This window comes from Halichoerus grypus, chromosome 7 (assembly GCF_964656455.1).
Source record: "Halichoerus grypus chromosome 7, mHalGry1.hap1.1, whole genome shotgun sequence".
NCBI classification, from domain to species: domain Eukaryota; kingdom Metazoa; phylum Chordata; class Mammalia; order Carnivora; family Phocidae; genus Halichoerus; species Halichoerus grypus.
Window position 1 is genome coordinate 150570799 of NC_135718.1, and position 18865 is coordinate 150589663.

General features: G+C 50.3%; 2 protein-coding genes across 3 annotated transcripts; one reads left to right on the forward strand and one right to left on the reverse strand.

Moving 5' to 3' along the window:
• Positions 1-6160: 6160 nt before the first annotated feature.
• TOMM40L (translocase of outer mitochondrial membrane 40 like) lies at positions 6161-17487 on the reverse strand. 2 transcript variants are annotated; one of them, XM_036101454.2, is made up of 10 exons: positions 17333-17487; positions 16867-17116; positions 16507-16574; positions 16120-16212; positions 15739-15840; positions 15479-15584; positions 15212-15334; positions 15020-15096; positions 14702-14804; positions 6161-14560 (listed from the first exon to the last, which is right to left on the reverse strand). In XM_036101454.2, exons 2-10 carry the CDS (start codon positions 16979-16981, stop codon positions 14421-14423), a joined length of 927 nt encoding a protein of 308 aa, XP_035957347.1. In that variant the 5' UTR covers positions 16982-17116; positions 17333-17487; the 3' UTR covers positions 6161-14420. The 2 variants fall into 2 exon arrangements, with proteins under 2 accessions (XP_035957347.1, XP_035957348.1); XM_036101455.2 differs by having other exon boundaries at positions 16867-17016; positions 17333-17486.
• On the forward strand, positions 9409-13685 carry NR1I3 (nuclear receptor subfamily 1 group I member 3). The gene is made up of 8 exons (XM_078078434.1): positions 9409-9539; positions 9998-10128; positions 11303-11472; positions 11690-11829; positions 12068-12213; positions 12297-12413; positions 12588-12693; positions 13556-13685. The coding sequence occupies exons 1-8, from the start codon at positions 9433-9435 to the stop codon at positions 13683-13685; spliced, it is 1047 nt and encodes a 348-aa protein (XP_077934560.1). The 5' UTR covers positions 9409-9432.
• Positions 17488-18865: the final 1378 nt, after the last annotated feature.

Below are 18865 nucleotides of genomic sequence, written 5' to 3' on the forward strand. Positions count from 1 at the left end.
AGGAGGAGAGGAAGGAGTAATACACGAAGGAGGAAGGAGAGCGAGGGAAAGGAGTGTGCGAATTTGTGGGAGCGAAGAAAGAAGAGCTGGAAGGAAATCAAGAGGGTACATTAGAAGCAGGAAACCGTGAGTGGAAGGGGTAAAGCCGAGAGATGTTGCAGATCAAGGTTTAGTCGTAGGATGGCAGTCTGATTAAGAGTAAAATCTTAAAAAAAAAAAAAAAAAAGAGAGGAAGAGAGAGGGAAGAGGAGAGACAGACAAGAAAGCAAGTGGCGTATTCCGGGGCAAAGAACAGGGAAATTGTGAAGTGCCTGTTTGATTGGGAATATTACAGATCTTAGGAGTAGAAAGACATTTTACGATTCATCAGTCTTACCTCCCACAAAATGAAAAAAAAAAAATCCTCTCAAAAAAAAAAAGATGGTCCCTTAGCATCCACTTGAATAGGTAATGGGCTCCCCACCAAAGTTAATTTACAACTCCTTATTCAGGGGTGCCTGGGTGGCTCAGTCGTTAAGGGTCTGCCCTCGGCTAGGGTCATGGTCCCAGGTTCCTGGGATTGAGCCCTGCATCGGCAGGAGCCCGCTTCTCCCTCTCCTCCCTGCTTGTGTTCTCTCTCTCTATCTCTGTCACTATCTGTTTCTCTCTCTCAAATAAATAGATAAAATCTTAAAAAAGAAAAGAAAAGAAAAATCCCACAACTTATTTTTAAAAAACAAACGAACAAAAAACACAACTGCTTATTCATTCAGTCTCACTGTGACAATGTGCCCTCCGCTGTGCCAGGCACGATGGTGAAACTATAAAAAAAGGAGACACACTTATTATGGCAACAACTTACTTATTATGACTTTGCACCTATTGTTGCCTTTAAAATGGGTTTCAGCCGGGGCGCCTGGGTGGCTCAGTCGTTACTGCCTTCGGCTCAGGTCATGGTCCCAGGGTCCTGGGATCGAGCCCCGCATTGGGCTCCCTGCTCCGCGGGTAGCCTGCTTCTCCCTCTCCCACTCCCCCTGCTTGTGTTCCCTCTCTCGCTGTGTCTCTCCCTGTCAAATAAATAAAAAATCTTTAAAAATAAATAAATAAATAAATAAATAAAAATAAAATGGGTTTCAGCCTGCAAGTCCTGCCTCCTAGAGTCTAGCTTGCATCTTCCTCCTATTCAAGGAGCGACCCATCTGGTGGCCCGTGTTTGAGAACCAGAGTCTACTAGCCAAGCGGGTGCAGGGAGTGGATGTGAAAGGTGAAGCCCACAGTCCCAATCTGTAGAGATTATTTTTCAAGAAGATGGAATTTTACTAAACAATTATGTCATATAAGTTTCAAGGAAAAAATACGATTCGAGCAAGATGAAGAGAAGCAGAACACCTAGGGAAAAGTCATGAACTCCCTGATAACTTCAACTGCCATTCCTGTTTATCTAAATATCTAGCCTTCATTTCTGTTTTAAGGAAATCCTTCAAACTCTCTTGTCTGTGATACTTCTAGGCATTGCAAAACCTCTTAGCCTACATAAAGCTTCAGTGAGTCAAAACCAAACTCTCTCAGCTTCAGCTACGACACCCTTTTGATAATTTCCTTCATGGCCTGTAATAACTGAGTCATTAATAGCTGAGCTACTCTCAGCCAAGAAAGAACTACTGATCTCTTTTCAATAACCAGATTCAGATAAGACCTCAAATACCCTTTCTCTAGCTAGCTCCTCTGTACTTTTACATTTTCTTTCTTTTTCCTTAGTACTTAAAAAATTTTTTTTCAAGATTTTACTTATTCATTTGAGAGAGAGAGTGAGAGAGCATGCGTGAGCAGGGGAAGGGGCAGAGGGAGAGGGAGAGAAAGAATCTCAAGCAGACTCCACGCTGAGCACGGAGCCCCACGCAGGGTGGGGCTGGATCCCTGGACCCCAAGATCATGGCATGAGCCAAAACCGAGAGTCAGATGCTCAACCGAATGAGCCACCCAGGCGCCCCACTAATTTAATTTTTTTTAATTCCAATATAGTTAACATACAGTGTTATATTACTTTCAGGTGTACAATATAGTGATTCAACACTTCTATACATCACCCAATCTGCTTTTACACTTTCTCTGCCAAATCAGAAACAGAGAAGAAGGGGACAGATCAGGTCTTTTCCCCCATCCACCTGAGATCCTCTGACTCTCACTTACCAATGGGATGCAGTTGCCTAAGTTACCCAGTTTCTAACTAGGCTAGCTCCTACTCAGTCTATGCAGCCTATTCTTCTGTTTTCCCCCACCTTTCTAATGAATTGCTAACTAGCATTGAAAAGATTGTCTTTAATGAAGCAGACCTCTCCAAATTTCTTAAACAGCTATGCAGAGATTATAAAGAGAATCTAAGATCCTAGATCAGAGATCTGCAAGCTTTCTCTGTAACAGCCAAATAGTAAATACATTAGGCTTTGCAGGCCTGATGGTCTCTGTTGAAATGATTCAAGCCAACCACTACAGCTTGAAAACAGTCCTGAACAATAAGCCAGTAAGTGGGGCTCTATTCTAATAAAACTTTATTTGTGGACATTGAAGTGTGAATTTCATATAATTTTTATGTGTTATAAAATATTCTTTTTCTTCTTTTTAAATTTTAATGTAAAAACCATTCTTAGCTCATAGGCTCTGCAAAAAGAGGCAGCAGGCCAGATCTGGCTCACCGGCCATAAATGATTACATTACCTAAGTGTGCTACAAAGTGTAAGTTGTATAATAGTAAATGGTAATAGATCAAAGAAGAAAGACATGGTCCTGGGCCAAAAGAGCCAAAAGCTTCCTGGGGAAAATGGGATTTGGTTGGGCCTTAAGGGAATAATAAAATTTAGGCAAATGATGGAAGGAAACGGGAAGAAGGAAAAAAAGATGTATCCATCTGTCTTCTGGGTGTTAACAAGAGGAAAATGATGAAATAAGGTTGTGGTTGATGACAGGGAAGCTGCAGGAGACGTGTGAGGGCCTTGAACATCAGAACAAGGAATATAAACCTGACCTCGCACAAACAGCGTGTTTAGATTATTCTTGCAGAGGAAACAGGACTAATTTGGCAAGGGAAAGATTAGGAGCCAGGAGAACAAGATGGAGATGTTGCTGTTGTGCAAAGTATAAGACTCTGGGTGAGTGTAGGGAAAGTAACAGAAGAGAAGGGAAGTGTTTGAGCCAGAACCCGGGATGGGGGGGGGGGGCGGCGCACAGGAAAAAGCAGGCTGAGTGAGACTGGAGATTGGGCTCCATGGACACCTGAGTGAGGTCAGTGACATGTCAAATGCAAACATAGCAGGTGGGAACCGAAGCCAGCACTGGTTCGGAAGTCAGAATGGAGTCAGGAATCAGACTAGAAGACTAAGTATCCCGTCAGAGAATCAGGATAGCAAAGGATCAGGATCCTCTCTGAAAGACAGCGACCACAGAGGGAAACAAGAATGTATCCAGGCGACCCCACGGAACCTGCGCTGCTAGAACAGGCCTGGCACAAAGTAGATTCCATTAAATATTTGCTAAATGAATGAGTGCATTCCCAAATAATAACATATGAGCCACGTGGGAAGGGCATGAGCTTGGAATCAGACCTTAATGCATATCCTAGCCTATTTACTCATTCCATAAACATGTACTAAATGTGCCCGGTGTATGTAAACCTTAAGGATCTAAAAGTGACAGAGGCGGCTCTTGGCTTCAACAATTCACAGTTGATTGACAAGAGTCAGAAAGAAACAGACAATTGCTCTGCAACGTGGTAAGTGTTGTGACAGATGTGTGTGCTGAGGCGTAGCTCTGACCCCCAGGCTCCCAGGGCGATCTTCTGTGCTCAGGCCTGCAGGGCCAGGTGGATCAGGAGGACCGGGGAGGAGGGGTGTGGTGATTTGGAAGTGGAGGTGTATATGGCAACTCCAACCGGATGGAATAACAAGGGCTGACGCTCAGAGGTGAGTGAGCATCGCGTGTTCAGGGATTTCTAAATGTTTAAGCACATCTAGAGCCAAAATGTGATGTGTTGGATCAGGGGAGGGAAGTGGGGTTGGAGTAGATGAGGCCAGAGCGATAGATCAGGGCCAGATCACAAAGGATTGTGTGTGACATGCTAAAGAGATTGGATTTTATCCTGAAGGTGATGGGAAGCAAATGAAGAATTTTAAGCAGGAAAGAGACATGATCAAATTTGCATTTTAGAAATAGCAACAGCATGGAGGATGGGCTGGAAGGAGATGAGGCTGGGTGTAGGGAGAATAATTTAATAGGTTACTGCAGTAATAAGTGGGAAATGGAGGACGGCCTGAATTTAGCTAAGAGGCTGGGAGATGGCATGACAGGCTTGACATCTGATCATTTTTAGGGAGCAAGGGAGAGAAAGAAGGCTAGGGGACTCCCCAGCTTCTGGCTTGGCATCTGGGAGCAGGTGGCAATGGAGAGGAAGGAAAGGAAGAGGGTAAGAGAATGAATATGTATCGACTTCCTTCCATGTTCCAAACACTGTCTAAGTAACTTTACATATATTACTTTATGTAATCTTCACAACAAACCTGGCTAATGGGTGTTATTAACCCCCTTTTCCAGATAAGAAAACTGAAGTTCAGAGAGTTTAACTCACTAGGCCATAACCAACACAGATGTTTTTCAGACGCTGGGACAGGCATGTGGGAAGAGGCTAAGGACACCAGTTAACTCTGAAAGCCTGCTCACTGTGGAAGTCAGGGGCATACCCCAGCAGCTCCCAGCCTCAGTCTTGCTCTGTGGGAGAGACTCTAAGACTGGGATCACTTCTTTTTCTTTTTTTAAGTTTTATTTATTTAAGTAATCTCTACACCCCACATGGGACTCAAACTCATGACCTCAAGATCAAGACTCACACATTCTTTCGACTGAGCCAGCCCGGCACCCCAAGGCTGGGAGCACTTCTGTACTTATTCTGTGCTCAGAGAGGCATGTCCCAAAGGCACCTACAAGAAGAACAAGGCTCAGGGCGATCCCTGGGCCCCAGAAGAAGGGACAGCACTGGGCCAGAGCATCTCTCCACCAAACTGAACTCCCCTCTCAGCATGTCCTACGGATCTGGGAGGAGGAAGTCAGCTTCCCTTCCCTTGTCTGGGATTGGCCCAGCCTGGTGATACCAGACTCTCACGGAGCTGGGTCTCAGTGACGTCAAATAGTTAGGGAAGGAGCAACAAAAGTAATTCAGCTAACGACAGCCTGAGTCAGAATTTAAATCTAAGTCTGTATGACTCCAAAACTCACGCACTTTCCACTTTCTCATGCTGGGATAGTCACCAAGTTAGGTAATACAGAAGTTAGTGGGGGTTGACAGTGGTTCATTTTATTTTATTTTTCAGTATTATTAAGATATACTTGACATATAACATCATATAAGTTTGAGGTATAGAACATAATGATTTGACATATGTATATATTGTGAAATGATTCACCTGATATAGCCCTAAATTTTTTTCCCTGGTAATGAGAATTTTTAAGATCTACTCTCATAGCTGCCTTCAAATATACAATATTGTTAACTAGAGTCATCATGCTCTACATTACATCCTCAGAATTTTTTTATCTTTTAACTAGGAGTTTATACCTTTTGACCACTTTTTAAAAAATATTTTATTTATTTATTTGAGAGAGAGAGAGAGCACGAGTGAGAGAGCACAAGCAGGGGGAGTGGCAGTGGGAGAGGGAGAAGCAGGCTCCCCGCTGAGCAGGAAGCCCCCCCGACACGGGGCTCGATCCCGGGACCCTGGCATCATGACTTGAGACGAATGAACGAAGGCAGACGCTTAACCAACTGAGCCACCCAGGCGCCCCTCCTTTTGACCACTTTCACCCAATTCCCCCACATCCCCCACCATCCACCTCTGGCAACCAAAAATCTGATCTCTGTTTCTATGAGTTTGTCTTAGATTCCACATATAAGTGAGATCACACAGTATTTGTCTTTCTCTGTCTGACTTATTTCACTCAGCATAAAGCCCTCAAGGTCCATCCATGTTGTCACAAATGGCAAGATTTCCTTCTTTTTATGGCTGAATAGTATTCCACTGTGTGTGTGTGTGTGAGTGTGTGTGTATTCGCATCTTTATGCATCTATCCCTTGATGGACACCCAGGTTGTTTTCATTTCTTAGCTGTTGTAAATAATGCGACAATGAACACAGGGATTCACATATCTGTTCAGGACAGAGATTTTATTTCCTTTGGATATACACCCAGAAATGGAATTGCTGGATCAGATGGTAGTTCTATTTTTAATTTTTTGAGGAACTTCCATACTGTTTTCCATGGTGGCTGTGAATTTACATTCCCACGCACAAGGGTTCCCTTTCTTCACATTCTCGCCACCGTTTGTTATCCCTTGTCTTTTTGATGATCGCCCTTCTAACTGGTGTGAGGTGGTATCTCACTGGGGTTTTGATTTGCATTGCCCTGATGATCAGTGATGCTGAGCACATTTTCATGTGCCTGTTGGCCATTTAAACATCTTCTTTGGAAAAATGACTATTCAGGTCCTTCGTTCATTTTTAATTGGATTATTGGTGGGGGCTGTTTGTTTTTGGTTTTGCTTTTTGCTATTGAGTTTCTTATATAGTTTTGATATTAACCCCTTACTGGATGGGTCCTTTGCAAATGCTTTCTCCCATTCTGTAGGTTACCTTTTCATTTTGTTGATGGTTTCCTTTGCTGTGCAGTTTGAGGCAGTCCTACTAGTGTATTTTTTAGTTCATTGCTTGTCCTTAGATATCGTAGAGCACCATTTTAAGACCTACTGAATTTGAGATGCCTATGTGACGTCCAAGTGAAGTCCGCTAATAAACTGGTGGGTGTATGCAGAACACCGTCCTCCTGTCATCTCTCTGCCAGGGGATGGTACCCGCATCCACTTAATCACTCATGCTAGAAACCTGGAGTCATGTTTGACTCTTCCTCCTCTTCCTCAGCACACGCTAGTAGCCACCAAGTTCCAAAGACAGCACCTCCCATGTATTTCTCAAAACCCTCTCTTCCTCCGCAGCTTCCTACTGGGCTAGCTCAGGCATGATCTTCTCCCAACTACATTATGGCAACAGCTTCCTTCCTGGTCCCGTTGCCTTGGTCCTGCGCCATCAAATCCGTCTTCCAAACAGCCGGCAACGTAAGGTATTTAGAATAAGATAGATCTATCCAGAATAGGTCTGCCCATGTCCTTTCTCCACTTCCTCTTCAGAAGCTTCCTGATGGATGCAAGCTACTTAGTCTGGGAGACAGGGGGTCCCCCGTGAACTGGCCCTGCGCACACCTCGGCCTCCTAGACCACCTCTCCAGAATCCTCCCCTCCCACTCCCAATCTGAAGTGCTGGGCTCCAGCAGGAGAGGCTTGTTTGTGGCTCGACAACACACACACCTTTTTGTATCTGGCTTCTGGAACTTTCTCAGGTTGCACTCTCTGCATTCTGAACTGCATTTTGTTTTCACCTAACTCCTCATTATCTTTTCAAAATCAACCCAGTTCTCACTCCTCCAGGAAGCCTTTCCTGCCTCTTCCTCAACACCTTTTTGCCAAAGCGGATTAGGTGCCCCTCCTCTGTGGTCCCATATGCTCTGTGCACAGCACCGTCATTGATCTGATTATGTTTCTTTATGTCTGTGCAAAGGTCTGTCTTCCTCACTAGCACATTTAAGTTCCATAAGGCCAGAAAAGCATCTTATTCATCTTTTCACCCCTCCTGTCTACCACATAGTAGGTTGTCAGTCAATATTTGTTGATTAAATGAATGAGTACACATTCTCACAGTCACACTCAGGCGAGCATACCAACAGATGCACACACAGAGATGTGCTCAGCATCTCCCAAGAACCAGATCTAAGCACCTGTGCTCTCTGGAACCCCACTTATTGCAAAATGTAATAGTTTATACAATTCATTCTGGGGACCTAAGCAAGGCTCTGTCTCTTCCCTGTCTCTGTGTTTTTATGACTCCAACCTGCACGTGGGTTTTAAACTCATATTTAGGGCAACGTTAATTATAATTGAACTCTTAATGGAAGAAAAAGACAGGACCAAAAAAAAGGAAAATGCTTATTTCTAGTGGGAGAGGACTGTACAGTGCAGAAACAGCAAACACCCGGGGAGATCTGTAGTGAGAAGGACCTTTCAAATTAGAAGACTCAGCTTTGGACTTTATTCCAGTGCGTGTATGATAACAGATTTATCCAACATAGATGTAACCAACATATTGTCCATCCCCAAAACATCCAAATAGCTTTTGAGATACTTTTTCTGTTCATAGATATTGGGAGAATACACACACACACACACACACACTCACACTCACCCCTGCAAAAATATTCTGCAGTGCCAATGAAGCACTTAGACAACCCTGGTGAAGACTCCTACTTGCGATTCTTAAACCTATTCATTAGAAGTCCATCTTGGCTCCAGGCAGGACCGAGAGCATAATTTGTGGCACCCACTGAAAAATGAAAATGCAGATTCCCTTGTTCAAAAACCGTTGAGAATTTCAAGACAGCAATGGCAGAGCATGAAACCAAACCCGAGACCCCTCAAGGTCAGGGTCCTGTGTACCTGCACAGGTCACGTGCCCACGAAGCCAGCTCGGTGCAAGAGTCCTCAAATCAATCCTAACTACTACCTCTAATTTGTTAAGAGGCCACTCTGACGTAATTCTCAGCCCCCCCTAGTTAGGAAGTGTAGATCTCACTAGCTCTTCGCATAAGCTCTTAATTAGACCCTGGTCTCTTTCCAAGAACCTTCCTTTTGGGAGCCTTGTGCAATTGGTATGCCTATTCTTTTACTATTGTCAAACTGCACGTGAAAAACCTTGCTCTGTCTCTCCCTCTCTCTTCCCAGCTTATCCAAGATCCAGGTTCAAAGGAGGCCTACAGATCTAGCCTAAAGCTCAGTAGTAGGGAAGATCTCCATGGGTCTGATAAGCAGCAGCTTCTAGTGAGTCATGAGGTCCCCCAGGTGCCAGCAACCTACACCATGGGCATGCTGGGAAAACCTCCCACCTGGGCCTTTGCCCTGGGTCCAGAGTCTGTGCCTTATCTAGGTAGTCGCTGAGAACAACTGGAGGCCACACACAGCAGAAGTTCCTTGTTTTCCAGGTACAGAGGGCCATAATCCCTAACTGCAAACACTGGCAGGTCCTGAGACCAAGGGGAAAGCAGGGGCAGAGTGGAAGTCTGGGGAGAGGCAGCCCACACCAGATTCTGTGGCCTGCAGGTGACAGGCCTAAGAGTAGCAGGTAGGAAATCTTTTGGGGGCCAGAGACTAAAAGCAATAAAGTACAGACAATGCAGAGGGTCAGGCCCAGGGCAGGTTTGGGAAGAGGTTCTAAAGAAGCGGGAGAAGAGCATCAAGGGTGGCCTCCAGCTAACCGCTAACCCTTCCCACATCCAGGGGCCTACAACGGCCATTGCAACATCTGAAGCCATGGCCAGTGGGGAGGATGGGCCGAGGAGCTGTATGGTATGTGGGGACCGAGCCACCGGTTATCACTTCCACGCCCTGACTTGTGAGGGCTGCAAGGGCTTCTTCAGGTAAGAGCCTCCTCCCCAGGAGAAACAACCTCCCAAACTGCCCACCAGGCAGTCTTTGAGCTGTGGCACATGGCCGAGCTCATCCAGCTGTGTTACTCCTGCCTCTCGGAGCCTAACTGCCCTGTGGCTAGCATGCTACATCTTGCCAACCTCAACATCTCATAAATAGGTGCGTGAATAGAATAATAAGGGGAAGGCTGTGTCTGTCCTGTGGTCACAACCCCTGAGTCAAGGGCACTTCTTCTGTACTCACTACCTGCAAAGCACCAAGCCAGTGACCTTGTGCGCCTATGCTCCAGATGTGTTGTGCCCTACCCACCCTTAGGGACCCTTGGGCACAGCTCAGGTTAGCCCACGTCCCCACACATCCTTGTAGATCATGTCGTCTCAGCCCCTCACATAGCCACCTGTTCACTGCCATCCGCGACCACCCTCCCAGACGTCTCCATCTCTCACAGACGAACAGTCAGCAAAAACACTGGTCTCACCTGCCCCTTTGCTGGAAGCTGTAAGGTCAACAAGGCCCAGAGGCGCCACTGCCCAGCCTGCAGGTTGCAGAAGTGCCTAGATGCTGGCATGAAGAAGGAAAGTGAGTTGGCCCCCTACCAACACGAGAACCCACTGACTAGGTCTCTCTGCTTTACCCTCGTTCCCAAAGCATATTCTCCACGCAAGAGGAGTAAGCTTTTGGAAACAAGTCAGATGATGTTTCTATTCTGCTCAAAACCCCAGTGGCTCCCCACCTCTCTTACAGTCTGAGATCTCGTGGTCTAGCTCCCCCATAGAGCCCCCCAGATTTCCTCTCCTACTCTTCCTGCCTTGCTCCATCACTCACAGCCACACTGACTTCAGTGACACCCTCAAGCACACCAGCACACCTTGCTGGGGACTTCTGCACTTGCCAGTCCCTCCACCCAGATTGCTCTTCCCCTAGATAACCACATGGCTTGAATCTCTGTCTCTCACATAAGGTGCATGTCACTTAGTAGGTACTTGATAACTGTTGAATGAATCATTGCACGCCGTTATTGTGTGCCACATAATTAGGCTATGCTCCCAACAGACCATGTCACCGGAACTCACAGAAGTCAATGTGCCGGAGCTCACTCAGATACAAAGTTACTGTGTCCATGTTCAGACTCTTCCATCTGACTCCCAAGCCCTTGCTTTCCCGTGATAGCACACTACTTTTCAATATGGAGCAGCGGAAACTGTAGAAGTCAAAAAATCTTGGCTTGCATCACTTTAGTGTTTTGTGACCTTGGACCTGCCACTAGAATGCCAGCCCGCTTATGTATCTGAAAAATCTGGATAATAACATCTGCCTTGACTACCCTCTACCCATAGGGTTGTTTCATCCAGCGAGATTTAACCTCAGAGCCCTTGACGTTATAGGGCTATGTAAACAGAAGGTGATGCTTTAGGAACCAAGAGCCCTCCCTCTTCAGTGGTTTCCCAGAAACCAGACATCTCCTTTCACTGCGACCGCTTTACTCTCTACCCCTCCTTTCCCCCGGTTGGTGCCTTGTTGGTGCCTTGTTTTCCGCGGTGGGGCCTCCCGGGCTGGGGAGGGTGGACAGGGATCGCCTACCCCCTGGGGCCTCTAGGACTTCAGCCGCGCCCAAGGAGGCCGCAGGAATGCTGCTCCCTCCCCACATCCTTCATCGCTCACGGTACCCAAAGGCTCCCAGACAGGGGGCTGGCAGAGAGAGGTGCTCCCCGCGGGTCTCAATGGCGCTGGCCTTCATCTTCCCTGGGCGCAGTGATCCTGTCGGCAGAAGCCCTGGCCCAGCGGCGGGCGAAGCAGGCCCAGCGGCGGGCACAGTGGGCAGCTGTGCAGCTGAGCAAGGGGCAGCAAGAGTTAGTCCAGACACTCCTGGGGGCCCACGCCCGCCACGTGGGCACCATGTTTGACCAGTTCGTGCAGTTCAGGGTGAGACTTTATATGGACTTTGGTCTGAAAGGGGACCAACGGGGCGCCTGAGGAGGCTGACCCGAGGGAGGGGGCGGGTGTGCCATGCCCCAGGACGGAGGACGAGACTTCCCCAGAACCCCACCGTCGACAGGCTCCTCGGCCCAGAACTCTTCCAGGAGAGGGCTGGAGAGATCCCTGGGGCCAGGGCCACTCACTCGGGCTCTGATCTCTGCAGCCGCCGGCTCATCTGTTCATCCACCGCCAGCGCCTGCCCATCCCAGTCCCCCCACTGCCTCTGCTCGAGCACTTCGCAGAGGTCAACACTTTCATGGTACAGCAAGTCATCAAGTTCACCAAGGATCTGCCCCTCTTCCGGTATGTGACCTCCCCTTACCTTTCAGGAGGAAAACCCTCCAATAAATTATAACCACGCACACACACACACACACACCAAAAACAGTCACTGACCCTCTAAACCCATCTTGCAGCCTTTCCAAGCACCAGGTCTTGAATTCCCTCTTCCGGTTTTAAGTATCTCAAGCAGCACTGGGAGCTCCTCTCCCTCTCTGAAGTTCAGGGCAGAGCCTAAAATGCTCTTGTCTGCTCCGTACAGGTCCCTGCCCATGGAGGACCAGATCTCCCTTCTCAAGGGAGCAGCGGTTGAAATCTGCCATATCGCACTCAATACCACTTTCTGTCTCCAAACACGAAACTTCCTCTGTGGGCCGCTCCGCTACACGCTGGAGGATGGCGTCCACGGTGAGGCCCGCGGGTACGCGGCCCTTGCCGAGCGCTCTGTGGCGGGGTGACCGGAAGGATCCTGAGGCTAGCATCTCCCACAGTGGGGTTCCAGGAAGAGTTTTTAGAGTTGCTCTTTCGCTTCCATGCCACATTGAGGCGATTCCAGCTCCAGGAGCCCGAGTATGTGCTCATGGCCGCCATGGCCCTCTTCTCTCCCGGTGAGCATCCCCCAAAGCCCAGAAGCTTTTGCTCCTCCACCTCTGCCCAAACTCCCAGCCCTGTGAATCCCTCTGTGCCAGGGCCTTGGCTTCAAACCCAGCCTGGGTCCAGCTGTGCTATAGGCCCACGCCTGCTCCCCACCTGTCCTTCCCGCCCCCCTCCCCCTCTTACAGACAGGCCTGGGGTTACCCAGAAGGAGGAGATCGATCGTCTGCAAGAGATGATGGCACTGACCCTGCAGAGCTACATCAAAGGCCAGCCGCCAAGGCATCGGGATCGGTACGGGGGAGCCTGGGGGCTTGGAGGCTGCGCCGGGGCAGGAAGGCGAGGGAAACACTGAGCTCAGGAGGAATGCTTTTACTGTCCTTCCCTCTGGGAAACCAGGTCCCTTGGGGGCTCTAGTCCTTCCCTCGCACCTCATATGGTTCTGGCATCCAAATCGCTCCTACTGCTGTTTCATCTGATTTTTTCCAGATTTTTTTTTTTTTTTATTCAGTAGAGATGCAAAGTCGTAGCTCGCAGGCTCCGTATAATAGCATTCCTGAGATTGGTGGCATCCATCACCTCACCCACCCAACTCTGCAGGCTAAAGCAGCCTTCCAAGATTCTCATTTGCTCTCTTTCCTTCACCCTTCCCTTCCTCTCCATTGGCCCATTCCTTTAATTTTTCATCCCCCTTGAAGTTATTATGGTCATTCAGTTTCATGGCCAAAGCCAGTCCCTGGCTCAACAGTCCATGATCTATCCAGGCTCTGAGGTACACTCTGCTTGTTCTCGTTTTTCCTCAATGAGCCAGTCTGGCCAGAAGAGGGATGCTTTAGACCATAGAACACACCCACCTTCTAGAACCTCCTCTAGAAGGCCAGATCCACAGATTCCACACAGGTGAAGTTCTGACCAAGTCTGGGGCTTTCTTCACACTTGGCCCTCAGACCTCTGGGTTCAAGAAAAACAGCATGGTGAGAGAAGACCTCGGGGACCTTTGGAATTTTTGATAAATTTGTCAAACCAGAGCATGAGTTTCTCTAGTGTTCAGACCTAGCTTCACTGAGGGAAAGTTCAGGGGAGCAAGACCTCAAGACAAGACTCTCGGCTACCTAACTTTCCTCTTTCCCTGGTGACCCCACTACTTCCTCCAAAGGTTTCTGTATGCGAAGCTGCTGGGCCTGTTGGCTGAGCTCCGGAGCATTAACAACGCATATGGGTACCAAATCCAGCACATCCAGGGACTGTCCGCCATGATGCCACTGCTCCAGGAGATCTGCAGCTGAGGCCCCAGCTTGCCTCCTCCCCCAGCCCAGCCATCTGCACACGTTGGACTGGAAAGGGGAAAATGCTGGGGCCAGAGGTTGGAACCAGTAGAAAGGGAGCCCAGTGGTTGCAATGAAAGACTAAAGCAATAACTGCCTCTTCATGCAGTCTTGGGGTTGGTGGGGATGATCACGGGGACAGAGTTGTTGTCTGGAAGCATGGAAGATGGGGAAGGAGGAAGCCTCAGGGCTAAGAGGTAAAGAAGCTCCTTCTGGGAATGGGGGCGGGGGGCACTTTCTGAGGTCAAAGATTTAGCCCTTCAGCCGTCCTCTTCCCAGCCCTGGGAGACTCTGGGATGGAAAACAGGATAGGGAGCTAATCCCATGCAGACTGTTCTGCTCTGAAGAGGAAGAACCTAGGAGCTTTAATCGATAGGGAAACGAAGAAGGGGGGAAGTGAGGGGAGAAAAGTTGGCCAGACACACCCCTTAATCCTTCTCCCTTAGTCCAGAGCCACAAGAGCATGGGAAGAGGAGCCTGGGGCCGGTGGCAGAGGTGGGGGCCTCACACCACTGCCTCAGCAGCTGCCCCTGTGGCAGCTCCAGTTCTGAGGAGGGCACGGTCCTGTCCCCCACTCTGCTCCTGGGACCCACAGGTCACCCGGCAAGGTGGGCTCTGGAGAGGGGGCCTCGTCTCTGGCCCTAGGGCACCTGACTTGGAGGTTCCAGCGTCTGTGGGGGCTGGCTCTGGGACCCCTCAGCCCACAGTGATGCTGAAGCCACAGTGGAATCTGTTGCGCCAGTGATTGAGGAAGGCTCCAAGGGCTAGGGTGACAGGCAAGGGGGGCATCTTCTTCTCCAGCACAGCACCCACACACCAGTTACTGTCCACCAAGCCTGTTGGGGAACAGGATACACACGAGGTTATTTCACAGGCTTGGAGACAGGGGTCAGAAGCAAGGTCAGAAGGACGCTTCCCTCCTCCCTCTGTCCGCCCAGTCCCTCAGCACGTCCGGACGCCATCTTCATAACCCTTACCTCTAAATACCATGTTGGCCTGGGGCAGAGTCAGGTGGTAACCAAAGGAGAAGGTTGTGTCTTGTAGCCTTGTGTTGGCCTCAAATTCCACTCCAACCTGGACCTGAGAACCATGGGCAAGGATGGGAGAGGGATGTGCGTCAGTGAGGACCAGAGGAGTCCTGAGGGGGAGGGGGCGGTCAGTGAGACGGAGGCATGCGTGAAACATCTGTGCCGTGTGGGAGGGCAGAGCCGCAGGGCAGCGCGGCCTGCAGAGGTGTGCAGGGGCACCAGTTCCCCACTGACTTGCTGGGGCGGGGGCGGCATCGGTAGTCTCACCTGTTCGTTTGCCCTGTGGTAATAACTTGCATGGGCCCCACCTGATCCCACATTCAGTGTAGCTACCCAGTGTACCGCTGTAAAAACCAAAATGCGGGAGACAAGGAGCGTTACTGTAGCAGGACGCAGGCCAGCAGCCCTCACCGAGTTCAGAATGTCCCCTCCCTGTCACGATTCCCCCTCACCCCGTACCCGAGTACTTCCCAGCCAGTGTCAGGATGGCGCCCTCTTCGCCTGGCCTCCGGTGATAAACTAGCTCTCCTCCCAGCACCAGCCGATGGGTGAGGCTCTGCAGGAAGTGAGCCACCACGATCACTGCGGGGTAGTGGGGAGACACGGAGTCGGTCCCAGGGGCGGCACCCAGGCCAGCCTGCCCAAGAAGTTTCTAATCCCTCAACTGTACAGACGATGAGAAGGCAGAGGCGGCCAAGATGCAAGCACCCCGCCCCAGCTCCTCACCCGATTCCCCGATCAGGTCGGGATTCCCCAGGGTCAGAGTGGCTGTACAGTCATCTCCTCGGTACTCGCCATCAAACTGCCACGTCAGGAACTTGGCCTGCTGCGTCTGGGTAGGGAGAACAAGGAGTAAAGCCCCCCCACCCCCGCCCCCGCCCGGACGATCACTCCTGCCCTGCTCCTCTCCCTGGAGCCCCCCCTGAGCAGGACACTCATGGGGAAAGAGGAAATGCTTCAGGATGGAGGCAGGAACCATGGGTCACCTGGAAGACAGCCTTGGCTCGGAGCCGCTCTGCCAAGAGGAGCAGGACCTGGGCGTTGAGGCTGCCACTGCTGTCCATATCCCCTACCACAGTGGGGAACACCTGTTGAAGAGCGCGCACAGTAAGCCTGAGCTGGGGGGCACCACTCAGCTTCCATGCAACCAGCCAGGATTTCCTAACAGTACCCAGCGCCCCCTAGTGGAGCCACAGAGACAAACTCCGGCTCATCACAAATACTTCCCCCACCCTCTCCCATTCAGAGGAAACAGAGAAGCAGGTGCCCTGTACATTCTTCCCCATAACGCACTCATTTCCTCCTCCTCTCGACCCGCGTCCCGGCTGGGCTTTGAGGGAGATGACCCAGGTGTGAGGAGTCCTCACCTCGGTGGGGCTAAGTTGCCGGTCCCCTGCATAGGCCGCATGGAGGTGATAGCCTGGCAAGCCCAGGGCACTCATATGCACCGTGTGAGCCACCTGGGGAAAGAGAAGTCATGGAGGAAAGCATGCCTGCCCATTTCAATCCCCGTTCCACCCTTCCTCTTCTCCCCATCTAGAAGGCCTAATAAGAATCCCAAATATCCCAGCATACACAGAGGGTCACCAAAACTAAAAGCAACAAGTCCCCAGGCAAGGGAAGTAAAGAGAGCCCCACATCCTCCCTCATTTGTCCCACATAGCCTGGTTAAGGCTTGAGTACAAAGGCAAGGAGGAGAGGATCCAGGGATAGGCAGGCAGGAACCGTAAGGAGGGCCAGAGAAGTGGGAGCACCTGGAAATGGCTGCTCAGAACCTTGTTGACAACGAGCTTCACTCCCTCCATCTGTGCTGGGAACACATCTGAAGGGCGTGGAGGGGAGGGGAAGGGGAGGAACATAAGCACAGACAAGGAACCCCTACCCCAAGAAGTAGTCTCCCCTTGCAATCCCATTGAAAGCACTCTGGAGGCACTGACCTCCTTTCAAGTCCTACCGCGAAATGTTCCACTCCATTCGGGCACCCGATCCTCCCTGAGGCTGGATGCCCCAGCTGGGATCTCCCCTTTCCTGCTCCCATCACAGGACACCCAGCATTCAAGACCCTCCCCTCCTCTGCCCCTTCAACGTGAGACACCCAAATGCCAACTTCTCACCTTTGCATAGCCGGTGCAGCTCATCGAAGCTCCCAGGGTTGGGCAGAGGTTCCTCTCGACGGGGACTCCGGCGGGGCAAAGCCCCCATCGGTGCCAGGCCCAGTGTGTTCCCCATTTCACTCCAGAGAACAGGGGAGGGGCCGGGTTAGCCTGAGAAAGGACGCTATTGCTCCCTCTCCCCCCCACGGGTCCCACCCCCCATCATCCGACTCCCCCGTCCCAGAAACTTCCACATGGTCCGATGCTAGACCTGGAACAGGAAGAGTGGGGAGAGGGTACCGGTGGGGAGATTGAACCCCAGGCACACTCCCGTCCCATCTTTGATTCTTCACCCCACCTGTCACCCCGTCCCCTCCCCCATTCTCTAATCCTAGCTCTCATCACAGACCTCACCCAGCTTCCCAGTCTTTCTGCTCTTCATTCCTAGGCCCCAAGGCGAGGCTTGCAATGAAGCAATAGCCCTTACCGTCTCAGATTATCATGCTGTCCCTTTTCCCCCGGCACACCCCGGTCATCTTGATGGGGGCAGCCATCTTGAGTGATGGCAGTCCTGCGGCTTCACGCTGCATTATCAGCGTGGTCATGAGCGCCATCTTGGAATCGGGCAAAAAAAGACATCAAAGACCCGACCCTCCCTTGATTGGGCCCCGCCCAATCGATTTAAAAAAAAAAAAAAAAGCTGCCTCCGTCTCCCAGGGGCCAATGGGAGAGGAGGAAGCAGAGGAGAGGCAGAGTCAGGTCCAAGAGAGCTCCAACCCAGGCACTGCAGAGGCGGGCGGGACTTGATTGGCAGCTCCTCAGACTTACTCAAGTAGATGGCCTTAGATCGCCCGGCCTCAACAAGGTCGGGAAAACGCCGTGAATGTACTAGACACCAGAGAGAGCATCTTGGAGCTTGGGCCAACTCCTTTCGCCGCACAGGCTGGAGGCTTCCGTTTTGTGAAGGGTGGCAGAGGGAATGATCGTGAATACTGCATTCGAACCCTGGTTCATATGGCTCCCAGGTGCCCCCTACTTCGAGCCCCTTAGGGACTCCTCACAGCCCCCCATAGTACGCCCCAGAACACAGTACACACCTCCAGATGAGTACCACTCGCAAGTACCGCTCTCCCTATGGAGACATGGAGGTCTACACCTCTCAAAGTTCACCTTGTAGTTCTCTTGGTGGAATGGGACTGGGTGAGAGTTTGGGATAGAGGAGCAGGGGTGGCAGCCTTAGTTCTAGCAGAATGATTCCCTGAAGCAACTGCCCCCTGTTGGCTAACCCTTCCCTCATTGCCCAGGTAGAGTTGGCAGATAAAATCAAGGAATATGGGCTCTGGCCCCCAAATGCACTCCACTCCAGAGCCAGGGACAGTCAATGGAGCACCCTTCAAGTACTAAGCACTCTACAGAGGAATAATTGTAGATGGAGTAAGATTTTTTTAAGGCCCTGGTCACTTCCCTCACACCTCCATCTCCATCTCTCAAGAATGTTCTATGTACACTTTTGAGGGCAAAAGGGTAAAAGATACAAATGCTTCTGATATCTATTTAGCTGATTTCACCCAAATGCCTTGGGCTTGGGGAATGTACCTTTGTCCTCCCTCACAATTAGGGCTGGCACAGGGGCTGGGGCCTTGGTCAGAGGGATGCTCTGGCCCCTGCTGACTCATATTGGGTGACCATCACCTTAGAATGATAAGGTAATCCAGTGACCAGGGAACTTCAACCTTTATCCTTGGTAGAAGACTCTCATTCACCTCCTTTCTTGCCAGAGCCCACCATTTGGGAAGGGGAAGGCAGGGGCTACTTTCTGAATTTGTTTTATTGGGGGTAGGGTGTACTCATTTATCAGCACTCAGGAGGGTCATTCTGGGCTCTCATGTTTTCTCCCTCATCTCATTACACATTAACTGAAAACAGGACAGATTCAATCACACCTGCCCTCTGGCCCTAACCCTTATCCTCCTAATCCTCATTCCCCTGCCCCTGATTTCAACTCCTTTCCCCTTTCTTC

Coding starts and splice junctions, on each gene's coding strand:
- NR1I3 (XM_078078434.1), top strand. CDS start 9,433: ATGGCCAGTGGGGAGGATGGGCCGAGGAGCTGTATGGTATGTGGGGAC. Junction 11,473..11,689: donor ACCAGTTCGTGCAGTTCAGG/GTGAGACTTTAT, acceptor TGATCTCTGCAG/CCGCCGGCTCATCTGTTCAT. Junction 12,414..12,587: donor CATGGCCCTCTTCTCTCCCG/GTGAGCATCCCC, acceptor CCCCTCTTACAG/ACAGGCCTGGGGTTACCCAG.
- TOMM40L (XM_036101454.2), bottom strand. CDS start 16,981: ATGGGGAACACACTGGGCCTGGCACCGATGGGGGCTTTGCCCCGCCGG. Junction 15,097..15,211: donor ACTGGCTGGGAAGTACTCGG/GTACGGGGTGAG, acceptor TGGTTTTTACAG/CGGTACACTGGGTAGCTACA. Junction 14,805..15,019: donor ACCACAGGGCAAACGAACAG/GTGAGACTACCG, acceptor CATGGTTCTCAG/GTCCAGGTTGGAGTGGAATT.